The sequence below is a fragment of the Camelina sativa genome, chromosome 5 (assembly GCF_030686135.1).
Source record: "Camelina sativa cultivar CO46 ecotype springtype chromosome 5, ASM3068613v1".
NCBI classification, from domain to species: domain Eukaryota; kingdom Viridiplantae; phylum Streptophyta; class Magnoliopsida; order Brassicales; family Brassicaceae; genus Camelina; species Camelina sativa.
The window spans coordinates 2,861,407-2,879,489 of NC_141884.1; the positions used below are offsets into that span (position 1 = coordinate 2,861,407).

Sequence of the window (18,083 nt, forward strand, 5' to 3'; positions counted from 1 at the left end):
AGCTTGAGATTAACAGAAACAATCAAAAGTCTGATTACTGAAAGCTGAAACCTTTGATACATTTTCAGACAAAGTTGATTTTTTTATTGTAGGAAACATTCAGACAGAAAAAAACATGAGGAAACAAGAGCAAAAGGTTTCATGATTTCACATATCCGGATACAATCAACAAAAAGGAGAGGACATGGAAGAGATATTATCTCAAAGAGCCTTGGGATCAGCGAATGCACATCTTATTAATTTCAGTCACCAAAAGAGAAATCAGGAATCAGCTTCAGCTCTTTTCTCTACGGTGTAAGGATAGTACTCTCTGCCAGTGTCTACTCTTGTGGTCTGACCTCCAGAATCAATCAAAGCAGAGGTAATAGCTAGAGTTGCACCTGCAGCTATAGCTGTTGGGATGCTCCTTGCTGTAAAAAAAGGAAAACAAATGTCACCACAATAAACAAGTTTACAATGGAGTTTAGCAACAAAAGAAAGCACAAATCTATAGCATCAAGTCACTTAAAGCTATGTATTTTCGATCTTTACATATACGAGATTTTGAGAGTCTCTTGTACATACTCCACATCCAACTGTTGGCACTTATGATATCATATAGTTTTCTACACTAGATACCGAATAACATTAACTTGAGGCAAGGAACAAGTCAGTTCTTCCCAGACAAAAAACATATCTGACAATCCTTTGTTACTCCCACTCAATATTGTTGTTTGTCCATCAGTGACTACTTAGCTCCTAAAACCTATGAATCGAATTACATACTGCTAGTTCCAGCAACTTCAAATGGTCTTCCCCAAAACCATATCAGTTCCAAACTACTTAATCATAGAGACAATGGTTTTTGCTGACACAATGACAAAACAGTAACGAACAATGAGACAAGAAGAAACAACATTACCTCTATAACCAAGCACAGAAGCTCCAGCAGCAAAACCACCAATAGCACCATTGTAAAAATCCCTCTTGCACCTAAAGTTCTGAACCAGCTGTTCAACACCAATGTAAACACCTCCAATGGCAGCAAAAGTAAGCCCGTGGGTTCCCATCATCTTCAATGTTCTGATAAGCCCTGGAAGAGCCACATTTCTCTCGACTCTTGGAACATCTTTCCAAGTCGCCAAAATGGTTCCGTAAATCATCCCAACACCAAAACCAGTGACACTTCCTTTCATTGTCTTCACCATCGGACCATCCTCTTCTTCCAAATATCTCATTTCAGCTGGATCCATGATTCCTTTCTACGGTTCTAGCTAATAATGCACACGAATAAAACAAATTCATCAGCGAACACGATCAAACAAAAACAACAACAAAATGCAAAATTTGAATGCGGGATGTATTAAAAGACGCGTGATTTGGATCAAATTTATCGAATTGAAGTTTGAAAGTCGCAGTCTTTACAACTTTGGTTATGAACCCATTACCAGATCGTCAATATAATATGGTTTTAAGACCCAAAAATTATGTAGTGAGACATTGAATTGAAACGAAAAATCCGAGATTTGATTAATGTAAAAGCAGAACCCTAGTTTGGGAAGCTCAGTAAAACTCATCAAAGTCGTAATACAATGAAAAACTGGAATCCATCAATAACGATAGGTGTGACAGAACACAACGGAGAGAGATCATTGAAGGATTCAGAAAAGTCTAACCTTTGGAAATCGAAGAAGCAAGGAAAGAGAGCGATTCAGTGAAGGAACTGTTTTCGTTGTTCTTCAGGAGACGACGACACAAAAGAAGAGCCAATAAAGAAAAAAAACCCAAAAGGCAGAATCTAGTAGAAGTTCATGTGGGCCTATTAGGCCCATTATGAAGCCCATCTATGTTATTCTCTCTATCCCCCTCCTCTTTCGTCTCTGTGTAGCAAAGCTCTGACTATGTATTACTAATTACAATGGTTGGAAGATGAGAGATCTTTTGAAGAAAGGTCTCTGTTGCTGACAGCAAAATTACTTTGTTAATCGATAGATCTCTGAGTCTAGTTTAGTGTTTAAGATTCAAAACAGTTCCTTCCTTAAGATTGAAAAAATCATCCTGAGAAAAGCTGGTGAGGCTATGGCTAAAGAAAGAGGTAATGTTAGCTCCTGCTTTGATTCATTAGGATGATTTTTATAGGTTAAATATATGAAACCCTGATGTGATGAAGAAAATCTTAATAATTGTGATGCTCAAATCTTGTGTCCTAAGTCAAAAGATTTCATGGAGATGAAACAAACAAGTAGCATACTAGCATAAAATCGAAAGCCATTTTTCTGGCAACAATCGTCTGGTTATTTAATAGCATAAAAAAAGAACAGAGCAAAAGATAAGATAGAGCAAGATCGTTCATGGTAACATTGGTAAGAAGATTCTCTGATGCAAACACAAGTCAGAGAGACCAGTTATTATGGTGAGAAGAAGAGTCATAAGCCCTTGTGTTCTCATCTTCTATGTACTGTCTCCTATTTTGATGATGGTGATCAGATAACTCGAACTGATCACCCATTGTCGTCGTGCCATTGCTTATCTGACAATTATCTGGCTCGGTGAACCGACCTAAATTCAAAACAGGAGACATGTCATTGTCATCGTCCTTGAATACCCAAGGTGGGTTTAGATACTGATGCTGGCTAGGTGCAGGTGGTGGCTGAGCCATTGTAACTGTCATCGGGCAAAAACCTGAAGAAGCTCGCCATGTGTTGTTGTTGTTGTTGTTGTTGTTGTTGGCCTGTGGCTGTTGTGGATTTGACAGAAGAGAGAGAGCACAGTTTGAGTCGCCCATTCCCTTGTAGCTCTCTAGTTTAGTGTCCATAATCTCTGGAGATGAGAAACTTGTCCCTCCTCCACCAACTGAACCTTGGCTAAATACATTCATCGGATTGATCTGCCACGACGGTGCTGACACAGGTCGTCTAATCACTCTTGTATCCAATGTTCTTGTACTTGTCCATCCCATGTCTTGGTTCCCAAGAAAGCTTCCATTCATTCCAGCATCAGCGTTCCCTGTCCCATAACATGCAAGCATATACATCTCATTATAAGGATAAAATAAAATCACTCGTATTGGTCTTATGTCACACTAAAAAGATCTAACCGTAAAGTGATGGTGCAATCCTCCCGTAGCGAGAAGACAGCACAGAGAGAGACGCAGGCTGTGGCTTCCTCCGTCGCTCATTATGGCCAGCGAGTCTCCTACGACAACTCCTTTTCTCTAGGTCAAACTCAGGAAGCTGATGAAACCTGAGTGAGATTGATTCAGATCTAGTTAACTTCAAAGAAAAGCAACAGAACAGAACAATCCAAACACAAAGACACCGGTTCTATACTTTATTTAAGTCATTATAAGCTTTTGTCATCAGTTTGAATTAGAATCTAAAAACCACAAACTAGTAACAGAGTTCCTCAATGATAACGTCAATGATGCAATGGTACACTAGTTTTGTCCCCCTCAATAATGATATGACCTAAAGAAGCAAAAATGAGGGCAATGGGTTTTCTTCTTGTCCATTCATTTCATATCCCTTTGAATGAGATTATTTAGAAAGACAAAATCAAAAAAAAATAAAAATAAAGAGAAGCATCCAGAAGTACACGTAAACATATTCCCAAAAATAAGCCCAACGAGTCCAACAAAACACAAGACCAGGTTACAAAACGAAGCTGTAAAGTTCAAAAAATGAAAATAAAAAGACGTTAAAGCCAAAAAAGCATATGACACTGACAATCACAAAAAGCTAAAGCCTTTAGATTTGATTCACAACAGTGGAACAAGGAAAGCCTTGGCCGGACTCTAATATCTCCGGCAATGGCAAAACATGTAAATAAACGATAGTACTAAAGGGTAGAGTTGGGATATAATAAGAACCTGCTGCACTGTTGACAAAACCTCTGTTCGAGACCACCAACAATGACTTTGGGTGTTTTAGAGTGCATTCCACAAACTCTGTGCCTCGAGTAATAACCCTTCGCGTTGGTTAGATCCGTTCCACAACCTTCCACTTGGCACCTTGGTATCTGACCTGACTGACCTGACCCGCCTCCACGGACACGTCTGTTTGACCCACCACCAGAGGAAGAAGACCCGGATCCACCTCCACCGTCCTCGAAGTAGATCTTCTGGCCAAACATGAGCCCTCCACTGAAAGAGGATGACTCAGTGGAGGAACCACCGGACTCTGCCTGACCCGGACCTAAACCCGGACCCGAGTTGGAACCCATCTCCATTTTTCTTTTGGTTTCCTCTTACTCAGACAAAAAGGGTTTTACTCTTCATTCTCTCTCTCTCTCTCTCTCAAACCTAACTGTCTTTGGTTTTAAAGAAAGGACGAAAGGAGAAGAAAGCAAAGAAAATTTTGGCTTCCCTGATTTTGACTGTTTTGGGTTTAGAGAAAAAAGAAAGATATAAACACAACAGAAGGGAAAAAAAGAGACGAGAGTGGTAAGAGACAAAGACAGTGTGAGAGAGTAAGTAAAACGGTACGGACAAACAAAAACTGTTGTCTGTTTATTGTTACCACATAGCAAAAGGAGAGAAAGAGAGAGAGAGTTTGTAGCAGTTTTCTAAACTTGGAGAAACTGGAGCAAGTGAACATTGGAGAGGTCTTTCATATACACATACTTCTTCTTTTTATTTTTACTTTATACTGTTCACATTTTTCTAACTTTTTATATAGTATAGAGGTTGTTTGCCTAGCAATTATTTGACAAGTTAATGCATTTTTTTCTTATGTCAAGAGAATAAATAAATGCATGTTTTTTTCTTTTGGTCCACCATTGGCATTATGAGGTTGGCAATAAATGGAGATGATATTTTGTGTTGTCTAGCAAATCTACCATGAATATTTGAATTGGTTATTTTGAATTGAATATCTTATATGAAGTTAAAAACTTTACAATTATAAAATTAACTCATTAAAACTAAATACATGCATATTTGAAATGAAATATGAGAGATTTTCTTATATTCAAATATGAAGGAACTGTTCTTTAATATATTTCAAAGCAATATACAAATGTAATACAATTTTATTTTGTCATATGAAAATTATGAATTCTTAAACCCTATTTATAAGAAAATTTGGACTTGGCATTCATCTAGATGGCGTCAGTCGAGATGACGACGATGTTAAAAGCAATCAGTTCAAGTTTTTTAAATAGCTTAAACAATACTTTAAGTTGTTATAAACATGATCAGTCATGCAAAAGAACCATGATTTCATACCTCGAGTTTTTAAAGCTATTTTTTTCTCGATACTAACCCAAAAAAAAAAAAAAAACACAATTTTGTTTAGGTAGATATACCAAATTTGTCCAATTACGTTATATTGATATCGTCGTTGTGATGAGTAAGGAGACCAACACCAAATTTATGGTTTCTGGCGTCAAAATATGTTAAGCTTATTAAGATACTAAAAGATGGAATGTTAACTTCCATATTCGATATATGTACGAAACTCTAAGATCTCAAGAGAAACTCTAATTAAGATCTCAATATAAACTCTAAGATCCAGAAGCCTCATGACAATCATAGTTTTTGTAACATAGAATATATAATTGCATTATATATATGCAGCCTCAGCCCTCAGGTCCCAAGATAAGAAAAGATTCTTCTTCGTATCTAGCTTGGATTGATTGACTAATGACTAGTATAAACTTTCAAAACTAACCTTCTTTATTTTCGCAGCATCACAACAGCTGTTGTAATATCAACATTTTCTTTCGGAAGATTAAAAAGGAAAAAACTCACCACCAACTTTGTTATCTCGAATATATTAAATTATCACCAAGTACTACTTCATACAATCGACTAACTCATGATGAAGGTTTATATTATATATGATAAAATGAAATCACTTACAAAAAAAATGGTCAATACATCTGCTATATATGATAAAAACGATCGTCATTAGCCAAGTAAAATCCATACATATTATGCAGAAGCAAGTAATTTTTTTGTCCAATCCTGTTTTAAAAATCGATTAAGAACATTGTATGTTGGTTGTGTATCTTGCCTACAATCAGTTGGGAGTCACTCGTTTACGAGAAATTGTAGAATCCTCGTAAAAATTATCCACCAATAAGATTTTCCATGAAAATCAAAATTATTTTGTTTGCTTCAAAACGTTTTTGTCCATGTCTTGAATCTCGCATGCGAGTCATAATTTATAGACATATGTGTAACCATGTTTAACCCATTTGCATATTTTGTTATTTTTCGTCGTAGACTCTTTTGTACCGGTTTGGATAACCTCAACCCGTGACTATTAGAAATTTCCCTATTGCGTTTATTGAAAGAAAAAAAGCCCTAAACTTTTAATGATCTTGTCCAGGGATTTTAGGTATAAAATTTTGGATTTTATGTGTTTTGTAAAGAGTCCTAGTTGGGTGGTACTCTTAAATGTTTGGATATCCATAATTAACCGTGATGGTGACGGGTCATGTGTGATGTAAGGTTTTTTGGGTCATGTGTGATGTTAGTAAATTTAATTTTAGTATATTTTGAAAGCATATATATTATATGCATGCCACCAGGGAGCAATATTCAGACTCATGCATAGGAGTCATCCAACTTTACAAATTTTGATAATCTGAATATTGCTTTGTACTTAGAATAACAGAAACGTGTTAATTTAAAAATACTATCTTCCCATAGATTCTATACTCTCAGCATTGGGAACCAAAAGGAAACTGCCGAGGAGTTCAGAGTTCTATAAATAGATGGTTGCTACACTGTAGTAGTTAAAGAGCAACGAACATGATAAAAGAAGAATACCAGTGAATTTTTAAAATTATAATGATTGAAAAAAAATGTTAAAATATTAAAGACTGAAATGTGAGCAGTACAGTTATTGGAACACAACAAAAGATGTGACACTTCAAGGGAACTAGTTGGTGTCGGCAGATGTGCAAGCAAACCTATAAATGAATTCAGTACTCTATTTTTGTTTGTTAAACCTCATTCTCATGTGTTTATTAGCGAATTACATAACCAAGATGTTTTTACTATTATTATTTTAGCGTTCGATTTGTTTGTTGTTTTCTGCAAATTAAAGCCAAATTTTTAGCTTTATTTTGGGGTTTTTTTTTTTTTTTTTAACTTACAATATCCAAAGTGAGATCTTTCTTGATTTTCGTTATAATAAAAAAGTATGAAAAGTTAAATCGTAGTCATAGACATCATCCATCAGAGTCTGTGTAAACTGTAATCTTCTAGTAATAGATAGTAATATTTTATAGGTTTAGGTTTGATTTGTTCTTTTTGCTTAGCTTTATTTAGTGAAAGTGGTTTCCACTTGTTTGGCTGCATTGGTTAGACCCTGAAACTAAAGACCTGATCTCCCTAAGCCTGACTAGTTTTTACAATTACGTCACAAAAACGTCTAGGTTCTATCTGAATAACGAAGACATTATATATTTTGAGAAACTATGATGATTTATGTTTATGCCGTCAAATATGACGAACACATATACCTGTAAAAAAATTCTTCTTCTTATTATTATTCTATTTGTTGCATGAAAGTGGTGGCAAATTTGGGTTATATTGGACCTGGGTTTAAGTTTCTTTAGAAATATATATGATTATTAGATTTTGCCATTTTTCAATGAAAAAAAATTTCTAGTTTATTAATCTAAAGTTTTAATACCAAATGTCAAATCTAATAATCATATAAATTTGACCAACCTTTGAAGTATAATAACACTCTTGTCATTTTTCACCTCTCAGCTCTCAGCTCTCAGCTCTCACCTCTCTTCCCTTAACGGCTTCGCTGTAATATTTTGGCTAACTAACGTACACAATTTGCAATTATAGCATCTTCACAATCATGTGAAATTTGGAGATACAAGATTATAGAGGATCTCATCTCTCTCTCTCTCTCTCTCTCTCTCTCTCTCTCCCAAATTCATGTGTTACAGGATCATCCTTGGACACACAAATGTCATAAACCAAACAGATGAAGCGACAAAAAAAATATTAAAAGAGAGAATGCAAATTGATGCTTTTGACTCATAATTCACCAAAGGAGATCCGATCCTAAAGTTGTCAACTTCAAAATAACTTGTAAGAAAAGCAAAAACAAGAAGAAGAAGAAGAAGAAGAAGGTTTCTTGAAGTTAATTTGTCATCCTGGTCTCGTGAAGTATGTTCACAAGAAGGTTTCTCAAACTCCATTACACTCCACAACAGCTTCAGCAGCTCGTCTCGGCTTGCTTTTTCTCCGGCTTCCATTTTGTCTAAAGCTAGTAGATTTCATGGAATCATCAGTGCTTGACTTTGACCCTAACCCATTCTCTTCTTCAGTTACATCTGTACTCCCTCCATTAGATATCTTCCTCCTTTTCTCCTTCTTCAAATCTTTACTTGTTACTGAACCATCATCAGTTCCTTCTTCTTCCTCATCTTCTATCTTCTCTACCACCATCTCTTCATCTTCTTCTTCTTCTTCTTCTTCCTCCTCTTCTTCGAAATCATCTTTCATTGGCTTCTGTGGCCTTCCTCTTCTCCTGTAAGCAGGAATCTTATCTTCTTCACCGCTCCCACGATCTTCCCGAGCAGATGCATTCTGCTTCTTCCCTTTCCCTCTACCTCTTCTCATAGTCTATAAACCCCAAAAGCTACTACACAATCTAGAAACCTGCAAAAGCAACCAGCTCATTTTCTCCATCTATATCCAGATTAAACAAAGAATCAATCAGGTTAACATTACACAAGAACATGAAAACAAGATTCCTTTCTTTCTCGTTTAACATATAACAACAATTGCATTTCTTACAAAACTGTTCAAAACCTAAACCAGCAAACAAACTGAAATATACAGAAGCCTAAAAACTTTCACTTGATTTCAATCTCAATATCCATGAAATTTCATTGCATGAGAGCAATCAAACAAGACAACAACAAAGAAAACATGGTTTTGTAAGTTTGTTACCAATCTCATTAAACACGAACAATCAAACTTAACATAATGCAAAACTGTCTGAATGAATACTAAACTAACCTATGTGTTATAAGAATCTTCGACACACGATGAACCAATTACTTAGTACCAGATAAATAAAAATTTCTTTCTTTCTTGGGCACTTAGAAAAAGGATCAATCTACATCTACTTTTAAAAAAGAAACACTTATCTCTAACAAACACAGAGTAAGAGGAAACAGAGGATAACACAGAGATCAGAGAAACACCCACCACTGAGGAGACTCTTTTATAAAAGTGATCACAGAGAGAGAGAGAGAGAGAGAGATCTAAAGATAGAAGAAAAGAGAGTTTTGGGTTTTGGCAGAGTAAGTGAGTTAGCACACACAGACACTTACCATACCCATACCACTTGATCCTATAAACCAAAGTCGTCCATTGGCCGATGGATCTTCTTTAGCCCCGTTGTAGATGGGATTCGGATTTCCTCGCATTCTAAGTTTCTAACTAATCACACGCGCTTTTATCTGCACGTCATTCTCACCCCCACACACAACCTAGGCACCTAGGCTCTTACTGCTGCTACTCGAACTCGAACCCTCGTCTCCTCTCTCTGTGGTCTGTGGATAAGAATGATGACAGCTCAACAGCATTGAGGGTTTTTATATGGGCCTTTCCTATCTTCATTATATGGGCCGAACTCAAAGCCCAGATAAGGCTTGAACTCATAATTCGATCAAACAAAAACTAATAATTCGATCATATGATGAACTCAGTTACAGGAAAGAGTTGTATTGAATTGAACTACTACTCCAACACTTTAAGTTTAAGCACATCATTGGTGATGGATGCATGTTCAAATGATTGAGGTTTAAAATAAGTGCTGATGTGTAAATTAAATGATTCTAGTCTCCTAGACAATAGTAGTATTTGCCTTGGAGTAAAAGTTAACCAGTCTTCAACGCATTGAATCAATCGAACTGCTTCTCCCTTTAACTCTTTTTAGCCAATAAATGTTCATTTTATTCACGTTATATATGATATGCCAAAGCTACACGTAAAACAATAACTTGTGATTTTATGTACGATATATATAGCTGTCTTGGTTTTCTTTCTTATAGTATGATGCAAAGATCAAAAGTTTTTATATCTTTTTATCATAAAAAAAAGCATCAGATTAAGAAGCTTAGAGTTAAAAGGAGTATAATATGGTTGTTTCGTTCTATTACCTCATGTCAAGAAATCACATATATTTTTCATCATAGCAAACTTTTTATAGCGATTAATCTATCAAATTGCCTGTATGAAAATTGTAGGGAAAAATTTAAGACCTATACTAATATAAAAATTACGGAAGGGGCAGTTGCAAGTTGTTTAACATTTGAAACCAACTCTTTATCACGATTGTGTCATCTCTAGATTCTCCTCACTCACACGTACCTTAGTACAATTTTTGAAGAAAGAAGACTTTAACTTTATTTTCTTGTAAAAATCACGCAACAAGTTAATGGAATTGTGTACATTAGCTTTAAAGACAAACTATTACGTCAGATCCATATAAGTAAATAACAGGGACTTGTGAGGTTATAAACGTCAACAAAATCCCTTATAAATAGTCGAGGTATTGACGATTAATGCACACAGAAGAAGAGTGTGAGATAGTCTCTAGAGTTGTCGTTGAGTCATGCAGCTCAAGAGGTCTTCATCTTCTTCACCCTCCATGAAACTCAAAACCCTATTCTTAAACCTAATCACACACTCTCTTTACCGTTTTTTACGGTATCTCTCCAGAGCCAAATCCATTCTTATCGAGATATCTAAACACAACAAGAAGAGGTTGTTCATGATGATGTTTTATTCAACAAAGTCATCCATAAATCAACACAACATCTTCTTCGGATCCTCCAATCTAGTCCCTGACCCTGAACCTTTCCCTTTATCTCTTCATGGTCATGAAGATGAAGAAGATAATCATGAGTCTCAGTACCTCCAGTGGCTAGAAGAGAGGGTTCATGGGAACATTAACATGGATGGTGATCATAGTATTGAGGAGGGAGATGTTGGTGATGATGATATTGATCATTTAGCAGATATGTTCATCGCGAGGTGTCATGAGAAGTTCTTGCTGGAGAAGGTTGAATCTTACAGAAGATTCCAAGAAATGCTGGCGAGGAGTTTGTGAGAATTGGAAACAAGAGCGACGACGACAAAGAGTTTGTTTTTACTTTGTTTTAAAATTAATTCTTGTTTGAAGGATATGTCTTAGTTTGCGAAATGTTTATCTTGATTCATTTTGGAGGAGGCCTAGATGCAAAGAGAATTAAGCCTATATACATCTTCTGAATGTTTCTAACAAAGTGCATAGTGTATACATATGATGAGTATAAACGATGAGACTTTTTGTTGCAATAATGTAAGTCGATCTATTAAATTAATTATATACATCACACTTACATAAACTAAGATAAAAACGTTATACAAAGTTACCAGCGACCATGAAGATTCTTAAGTAAAAAATAAAATTAACGGACGATTAAGACGAAGTTAATATTGGGCCGATAAAGCCGCCAAAGGCCCATTAAGAAGAGCCGAAAAAACCCAAAAACTAGAAGATCCCAAATCAGAAGAAGGAAGAAGAAGCATCGTCTCGTTTCTTTGTCTCTGAGTAGCTTTCGTTGTGAAGCTCTTTCCCGCTTTGTAGAGATGTTCATCCTCAGAGTTCATTCAGTTGACTTGGAGCGACCAATCTCCATCGAAGAAGAAGACACAGGTTTCACCTACGCATCGAAGAGAGCTCAGCCTCCTCTTAAACTCATACAACCATCATCATCTCTCAAAATCACCGAACGCAAAGGTTTGATCCATCTCTACCGGAACTCTTCTCACAGCTCCCTCCCTAACCCTAGCTCCCGATCCACCACTCTATTCATCGTCGCTGTTCCCAATTACTTTTCCTCCCTCGATTTCATCCGATTCTGCGATTCCCGCATCGCTAATGTCTCCGAGATCCTCTTCATCAGGTTCGTCGAAAGCTCCATTTCTCCGATTGCTTGATTTGATTCTTTAAGGATTAGTATGATTATGGTTCTGATTGTTGCTGGTAGTGTCTGATTTTGGTGATTCTTGGGAATTATTAGGAACGATGGAATGGAAGATCGATATAGTGTTCTTGTCACGCTTACTGATCAATCTGCTGCAGATGGATTCCACAATGATCTGAATGGGAAAAAATTTGCACCATCTGAGGTATATAATATGGAGTTAATAGTATTTTGTTTTTGTGTGTGTGTTCATTGTAGTGTAAAGTAACGTTTATTGGGTTTTTTAGGCTGAGGTTTGCCATATTCTTTATGTAATTTCGGTGGAACACACTGAATTTGGTGAGGTTGCTGCAGAAGCACCTGCTGGATTTACAGAGTTACCTACTTGCCCAATATGTCTTGGTGAGTTGTGCTTAAGAATACGATTTCTATGTTGTTTTACTGCGTAATATTTTAAGTATGTTTAACTCACGTTGCAATATTTGGACTTTTGACTTATGCAGAGAGATTAGATCCCGACACCAGTGGTATAGTCAGTACTCTTTGTGATCACTCGTTTCAGTGTTCTTGCACTTCAAAATGGACTTATCTGTCCTGTCAGGTCAGTGGTTTTCTCTTTCAGTGCATTTTCAGTTTATATGGTGGGTTGGTGTTGCATTCGCGATGGTCATTAGTTTGTAGTGTTTGCTTAGCTATACTCTGCAGCTTTAATGCTTTGCATATTTCTGGTGTAAAATGAATCTGATTCTTCTAATTCTTAACAATATATATGCTCATTTCGTTTGTAGGTTTGTCGATTGTGTCAACAACCAGATGAGATATTAAGCTGTTCTATTTGTGGGAAAACGGATAACGTATGGGCATGCCTTGTCTGTGGCTTCTTAGGTTGTGGAAGGTAATGCTTGGTTTGCGTTTCCAGTGCAATAAGATTTTAGATAACCTGTTATTATAGCCACATCTATATCTTCCTTAGAGGTGGAAGTTTCATTCTCAGTGAAATATGTTTTCAATTGTAGATACAAGGAAGGGCATTCAATCAGGCACTGGAAAGAAACGCATCACTGCTATTCTCTTGATTTGCGAACACAACAAATCTGGGATTATGTTGGTGACAGCTATGTTCATCGGTTAAACCATTCAAGAATTGATGGAAAGTCAGGAGAGATGAACACTCGTTGTCCATCACACGAAGGGGACTGTGGTCTCTGTGAGTGTAGTGAGGATACAGGAATTAGCGGAGCCATCTACAACAGCAAAGTTGATTCAGTACGATATCGAATCACCCTTTGTCTTATCTTTTTACTGGAAAATGCATCAGTTTGTCTCAGTGGTTGTAAATTTCATTATCTGACTTAAGTTTTTTGTGGAACAGATTGTAAGCGAGTATAATGACCTTCTTGCAAGTCAACTGAAGGGACAGCGACAGGCAAGTGGTTCTTCTGATGTTTGTTTCATTCTCTTCTTATTTATGAACAAAGGATGAAGTTGTAGCCACCTAATGGTGTATTGATGGTTTTCAGTACTATGAATCTCTCATTGTTGAGGCGAGAAGCAAGCAGGAAGGTAATATCGCCGAAGCAGTTGAGCAGATTGTTGTGAACAAGATGCATGAGGTTCAGAAAGAGATTGAAGAATGTGAAGAGGAAAAAACTGGTATCACTGAGGTAAGAGTCTCTCTGCCTTGTTCTCTTTTTCGATCATTATTCCATTCTTGACAGGTTTCCTTATGAGATGATTACCCTGCAAACTATAATTTTGGTTTATTTCAGGTTAATAGAAAACTTATAAAAGAGCAGGATACTTGGCGTAAGAAGGCCAAGGAGATAGAAGAGAGGGAAGCTGCATTGCTAGGATCAAAAGATGAGATGATAGTTGATCTTCAAGAACAGGTAAGCTTCTAAAACTCATTGAGGTTTGCTATTAACGTTTCACGAGTGGTAGTATGACCTGACGTGATAGTAATGGACTTGTACAGATAAGAGATATTACGTTTTTCATTGAAGCCCAGAAAACCGTAAAGAAGATGTCATCTGATTCGGATGGTATACGCGAAGGAACCGTCTTACCAGTGCCTATCAGAGATGAGCCAGTTTCCTCAGTTAGAAGGCAGAAGAAGTCAAACCGGAGAAAGTAAGTAGTAGATTTGTGATGCTTTTTAGTTTTAGGATTTACTTGGGTTTTGATGTATATTGGATTAAAGAGCATCCAAAAGCTAAAGGTTTGAGTAGTAATATTTGATAAAATCAGAAACAAAACGTCTCTATCTCAGTACATTGTATATACTGGATCCACTAATGGTTTATGTGATTTGGAATGTTCAACTGAATTCAGCTATCTGTTTAAAAAAGTTCCTGTGTTCCATTATGCAGGATCATTCTTACTGTAAAACTGCAGCTTGACCAATTGATAAGTCTTTTAGACTTGATAGCATTTACGCTGAGATATATATATCCCACGAAGATATCAATCAATTAGCTTTAAAACAAACTATTGCATGAATGCCGTATAAGTAAAATAATAGGGGACTAAAAAATATAAATGTTAAGAAAATGGAACAAAATATATACACTTGACAGAAGAAGCTCTCCAATTAAATGATTACAATCTACACTTGCCCATATACACGAGATGAATAATCTATAGAGAATATATTCATTGCCTAAACAAGAGATATGAGATAATATGATCTCAATCCTGGTTTGCAATGCTTTATAAATTACCGATCAATGCACACCAAAAATAACAGAGTAAGAGAGTCTCTAAACTCGTGGTTTAGTCATGCAGCCGAAATGGTCATCATCTTCTTCATCAACCTCTGCCAAGCTCAAAACTCTATTCCTAAATCTCATTACCGATATAGCAAAAAAGAGAGACATCATCAACGATATACCAAAAAAGAAGAAGCTCATCAAAGACTCACTTTACCGTATCTTACAGTCTCTCTCAAGCGCCAAATCCATTATGAAAGGCGTATCTAAACTCAACAAGAAGAGGTTACACAGGATGATGTTTCACCCAACAACAAAGTCATCCAAAAAAAACCATAGCAACAGGTTCTTCCTTGAATCCTCTACCGTTGTCGACCCTTTCTCTTTCTCTCTTCGTGGTTATGAAGATGATGATTATCATAATCATGATCGTTACCTCGAGTGGGTGGAAGAGAAGGTTGATGATAAGCATAACAACATTGATGATGATCATACTGTTGAGAATGAGGAGAGAGATGTCGATGATGATGATGATGATGATGATATTAATCGTTTGGCTGATAGGTTCATCGCGAAGTGTCATGAGAGGTTCATGTTGGAGAAGGTTGAATCTTTCAGGGAGTACGAAGAAATGTTGTTGAGAGGTTTGTGAGAATCGAAGATAAGAGCGACGACAAAGATCATTTTTTTATTTATTTTGTTTTAAAAAGTAATCCCTTTTTTGATGGATTTTCTTAGAACTTTTTTTTCGTAAGATTATTACTTTATTTTGTTTTAAGAAGTAATCCCTTTTTTGATGGATTTCTTAGAACTTGTTTTTGGTAAGAAATTAAAGACTCATTACTTAATTTATGTACTAGTTCAAATCTATTACCACTCAATATAATATACTATGTTTTTAGTTCTCTGTTTCCATAAGCATTATATAACAATATTTATTATATAAAGGCATGGAAACAATTATTATTCGAAAAAACATATATATTCACAAAGTCCTTTCAAGCTTTCTTCAGTTCTTCCGCAGCGACATTTTTCTTCCCGCCATAATCAGTCGTCTTTCTCTTATTATCGACCTTCGATGATGATCCGCAATCCATCGGCGCCGGCGAGAATGGCCGGACATTTATTATCTCTCGCCGGAGATCATCCACGGATCTCTTCAACTGTGAATTCTCCGATCGAAGCTCCTCCATCTGCCGTTTCACAGCCAAACAAGCCTCAGCCACGTCAGCACTTCCTCCGTGTAAATTCGAACCGGAAACATGGCCCGGTTTATTCGTTGGTTCAGCATTTGACCCGTCCACGTGTTCGATTGCGATTTTATTCATAACCAGGGATTCTTCTCCTAAGCGAAATCTCAGCCGTCGGATTAAAACCATGCTTGATCTCCGTCGGAACCTTAATTCCCCATCGGAAATTCACGACGGCGCGTCCTCTCAACGGGAAAGACGTCCTCGCCGCGAAATCAACACCGGAGATCAATCCAGCGATATCTCCAGCACATGCAGAAGGCAAAACCGTGACTTTTTTAAATACCCCGGCGTAACCGCCGTTAACCGCCGGAACATCAATAGACGAATCCTCCTCCGACACAGATCCGTTCATCGATTTGAAGAGAGTTGAGGAGGAGGAGGAGTGTGATTTTTTAATGGAGAAATCGCCGAACCGAGGTTTGAAGTGAAGCATGAAGCTAGGGTTACCTTTTCCGACGAGATTGAACTCGGCGGTCATGAGCATGGAGCTAGAGATCGGCGAACCGAAAGATCCGGTACCGGTTTTGACGATAACCGAGAATGGATTCCACGTGTCGTTGGGACGGTAAGCGATTTTGAAAGAAGGACCAGATTCGAAGAAGGTAGAGAGATTGAGAGTGAGCTCTTTTGATTCACCGGCGACGATACCTGATTGAAACGGTAAGCCTAAAAGACTCAAAGGGATCTTAGCTTTCATAATCGGCTTCTGCTCTTCCCGGAACTTCATTGACGCCTTCATCTTCGTAAAAGTTCGATTCCGATTTAAGAGACTGATGAGAGTGCAAGTGAATAAGTGATGATAGGAGTGAGGGGGCCGGGAGATATAAACGAAGTTTTCGAGCTTTTGAATATTTTTGAATTTTATTTTAAATTTTCTTCAGATTTTGGCAATTTATGTATAATATGTCAGACACAGGCGGAGAATCTGCTAATTTTGTTTTGGCTGGACACTTGATCATTAAATCACATGAAGCTACCTCCGAGGATGTGGTTTCTCAATTTTGCCCTTTGTCTTTACAGTATAACCTCTATAAATTAATACGTTTTAAATTAATATTTTTCTGTAAATTAATAAGATTTTTGGACAGAAATCAATATAAAATTTGACATAATTCAATAAAATAATAAGAAAATATTTTTTTTGAAAATTCTATGTAAACATATAGTCAATCAGTATCATCAAATTAATTAATATAATGATATAAACTATAAAGTATATATATATATATATAATATCTAAAAGAATTTAGTAAAATATGGTTGTAATGTTGTTTGTCTATTATTGAATTTGCATGTTTGTTGAAGATCTCTAATTTTTTTCATTGCATCAAAAGTTTTTGATGTTGTTTTCTCATATCTAATAAAAATTATGCAGAAACTATATTAATAAAAAAAATTACAGGTTTTTATCTCTAATCTTTTTTATTATTTTTTAAGAATAAATTTTTCAAAACTATAAAAACAAAAACAATTTCTTCATTAATTAATTTTTTATTAATTTATCGAATTATTAATTTATTCATAAACTAAAATCTCTATAAATTAATAGAATTTTATGGTCTAATCTTATTAATTTGTAGACGTTTTATTGTATATAATATACAAAAAATAATAATGGTTCGTTTTATAATATTGGTGAAAGTCATGTGGCCAAAAGATTACCTCAGTGGGTTTTGGAGTTCTTGAAGAGTATTTTATTCATCATGACAATGATCTAACATTAAGTGGTGTTGTGATTTATACAGGAAATTATGTTCAAGAATCTGAAGACTAAGCTAATGAAACTCAGAGACAATGAGAAGTTTATTCGAGGAGTTCTAGATGGAGGAATATATATTGTTGATACGGAAAAGTCGGAGCTTGTTGAGAGAGAGAAAGGGTTCTTTGTCAAGTGATTATGACGACTTAGTGACTAATTAAAGGTAAAAATTTTGATGATGATTGTTTGTTATTGCTTAATGTGGAGATTAAGTTATTTAGTTTATAGAGAGATCATTACTAAACAATATCCTCTGTTTCATTTGTTTCATTTTTATGTTGCTTTGTGAATTTTATAATAATCTAGAGATTTGGCTTAATCGAAAGACTTGGTTTTGTTGATTTTTCATTTCTTTGTTTTTATTTTAGTTTTTTTTCAACTTGTTAACGATTTTTCTGATTTGATATTATCTACTACTACCATTTT

General features: G+C 36.0%; 6 protein-coding genes and 1 pseudogene across 11 annotated transcripts; 3 read left to right on the top strand and 4 right to left on the bottom strand.

The window, feature by feature from the left end:
* Positions 1 to 34: 34 nt before the first annotated feature.
* LOC147943217 (outer envelope pore protein 16-3, chloroplastic/mitochondrial-like) lies at positions 35 to 3,299 on the bottom strand. 2 transcript variants are annotated; one of them, XM_087451943.1, is made up of 4 exons: positions 3,288 to 3,299; positions 1,656 to 1,777; positions 902 to 1,249; positions 35 to 410 (listed from the first exon to the last, which is right to left on the bottom strand). In XM_087451943.1, exons 3-4 carry the CDS (start codon positions 1,230 to 1,232, stop codon positions 262 to 264), a joined length of 480 nt encoding a protein of 159 aa, XP_087308069.1. In that variant the 5' UTR covers positions 1,233 to 1,249; positions 1,656 to 1,777; positions 3,288 to 3,299; the 3' UTR covers positions 35 to 261. The 2 variants fall into 2 exon arrangements, with proteins under 2 accessions (XP_087308069.1, XP_087308067.1); XM_087451941.1 differs by having other exon boundaries at positions 902 to 1,253.
* LOC104785154 (squamosa promoter-binding-like protein 9) lies at positions 2,210 to 4,697 on the bottom strand. Its single transcript, XM_010510303.3, has 3 exons — positions 3,848 to 4,697; positions 3,077 to 3,222; positions 2,210 to 2,985 (listed from the first exon to the last, which is right to left on the bottom strand). Exons 1-3 carry the CDS (start codon positions 4,204 to 4,206, stop codon positions 2,372 to 2,374), a joined length of 1,119 nt encoding a protein of 372 aa, XP_010508605.2. The 5' UTR covers positions 4,207 to 4,697; the 3' UTR covers positions 2,210 to 2,371.
* A 3,255-nt stretch (positions 4,698 to 7,952) lies between these two features.
* LOC104785156 (uncharacterized) lies at positions 7,953 to 9,547 on the bottom strand. 4 transcript variants are annotated; one of them, XM_010510307.3, is made up of 2 exons: positions 9,295 to 9,547; positions 7,953 to 8,614 (listed from the first exon to the last, which is right to left on the bottom strand). In XM_010510307.3, exon 2 carries the CDS (start codon positions 8,573 to 8,575, stop codon positions 8,141 to 8,143), a length of 435 nt encoding a protein of 144 aa, XP_010508609.1. In that variant the 5' UTR covers positions 8,576 to 8,614; positions 9,295 to 9,547; the 3' UTR covers positions 7,953 to 8,140. The 4 variants fall into 4 exon arrangements, with proteins under 4 accessions (XP_010508609.1, XP_010508608.1, XP_019101219.1 ...); XM_010510306.3 differs by having other exon boundaries at positions 9,170 to 9,520; XM_019245674.2 differs by having other exon boundaries at positions 7,953 to 8,644; positions 9,170 to 9,388.
* A 983-nt stretch (positions 9,548 to 10,530) lies between these two features.
* Positions 10,531 to 11,305, top strand: LOC104785157 (uncharacterized). Its single transcript, XM_010510308.3, has one exon. It carries the CDS (start codon positions 10,581 to 10,583, stop codon positions 11,076 to 11,078), a length of 498 nt encoding a protein of 165 aa, XP_010508610.1. The 5' UTR covers positions 10,531 to 10,580; the 3' UTR covers positions 11,079 to 11,305.
* A 207-nt stretch (positions 11,306 to 11,512) lies between these two features.
* LOC104785158 (BRAP2 RING ZnF UBP domain-containing protein 1) lies at positions 11,513 to 14,263 on the top strand. Of its 2 annotated transcripts, none has more exons than XM_087451889.1 (10): positions 11,513 to 11,916; positions 12,034 to 12,142; positions 12,225 to 12,339; positions 12,441 to 12,538; positions 12,726 to 12,832; positions 12,954 to 13,203; positions 13,310 to 13,363; positions 13,458 to 13,601; positions 13,707 to 13,826; positions 13,897 to 14,263. In XM_087451889.1, exons 1-10 carry the CDS (start codon positions 11,600 to 11,602, stop codon positions 13,897 to 13,899), a joined length of 1,317 nt encoding a protein of 438 aa, XP_087308015.1. In that variant the 5' UTR covers positions 11,513 to 11,599; the 3' UTR covers positions 13,900 to 14,263. The 2 variants fall into 2 exon arrangements, with proteins under 2 accessions (XP_087308015.1, XP_010508611.2); XM_010510309.2 differs by having other exon boundaries at positions 13,913 to 14,263.
* A 452-nt stretch (positions 14,264 to 14,715) lies between these two features.
* Positions 14,716 to 15,317, top strand: LOC104788818 (uncharacterized). The gene is made up of 2 exons (XM_087512405.1): positions 14,716 to 14,793; positions 14,854 to 15,317. The coding sequence occupies exons 1-2, from the start codon at positions 14,716 to 14,718 to the stop codon at positions 15,295 to 15,297; spliced, it is 522 nt and encodes a 173-aa protein (XP_087368531.1). The 3' UTR covers positions 15,298 to 15,317.
* Positions 15,318 to 15,485: 168 nt separating this feature from the next.
* On the bottom strand, positions 15,486 to 16,811 carry LOC104785160 (uncharacterized; annotated as a pseudogene).
* Between the last annotated feature and the right edge of the window lie 1,272 nt (positions 16,812 to 18,083).

What these genes read in the sequence shown, in the direction of transcription:
- LOC147943217 (XM_087451943.1), bottom strand. Translation starts at nt 1,232, where the DNA reads ATGGATCCAGCTGAAATGAGATATTTGGAAGAAGAGGATGGTCCGATG. An exon ending in TTCTGTGCTTGGTTATAGAG is followed by an intron (nt 411 to 901) that starts GTAATGTTGTTT and finishes CTTTTTTTACAG; the next exon opens with CAAGGAGCATCCCAACAGCT.
- LOC104785156 (XM_010510307.3), bottom strand. Translation starts at nt 8,575, where the DNA reads ATGAGAAGAGGTAGAGGGAAAGGGAAGAAGCAGAATGCATCTGCTCGG.
- LOC104788818 (XM_087512405.1), top strand. Translation starts at nt 14,716, where the DNA reads ATGCAGCCGAAATGGTCATCATCTTCTTCATCAACCTCTGCCAAGCTC. An exon ending in TCCTAAATCTCATTACCGAT is followed by an intron (nt 14,794 to 14,853) that starts ATAGCAAAAAAG and finishes CTCATCAAAGAC; the next exon opens with TCACTTTACCGTATCTTACA.
- LOC104785154 (XM_010510303.3), bottom strand. Translation starts at nt 4,206, where the DNA reads ATGGAGATGGGTTCCAACTCGGGTCCGGGTTTAGGTCCGGGTCAGGCA. An exon ending in TTTTGTCAACAGTGCAGCAG is followed by an intron (nt 3,223 to 3,847) that starts GTTCTTATTATA and finishes AATCTCACTCAG; the next exon opens with GTTTCATCAGCTTCCTGAGT. An exon ending in GATTGCACCATCACTTTACG is followed by an intron (nt 2,986 to 3,076) that starts GTTAGATCTTTT and finishes GTTATGGGACAG; the next exon opens with GGAACGCTGATGCTGGAATG.
- LOC104785158 (XM_010510309.2), top strand. Translation starts at nt 11,600, where the DNA reads ATGTTCATCCTCAGAGTTCATTCAGTTGACTTGGAGCGACCAATCTCC. An exon ending in GGACTTATCTGTCCTGTCAG is followed by an intron (nt 12,539 to 12,725) that starts GTCAGTGGTTTT and finishes TTTCGTTTGTAG; the next exon opens with GTTTGTCGATTGTGTCAACA. An exon ending in ACAACAGCAAAGTTGATTCA is followed by an intron (nt 13,204 to 13,309) that starts GTACGATATCGA and finishes TTTGTGGAACAG; the next exon opens with ATTGTAAGCGAGTATAATGA.
- LOC104785157 (XM_010510308.3), top strand. Translation starts at nt 10,581, where the DNA reads ATGCAGCTCAAGAGGTCTTCATCTTCTTCACCCTCCATGAAACTCAAA.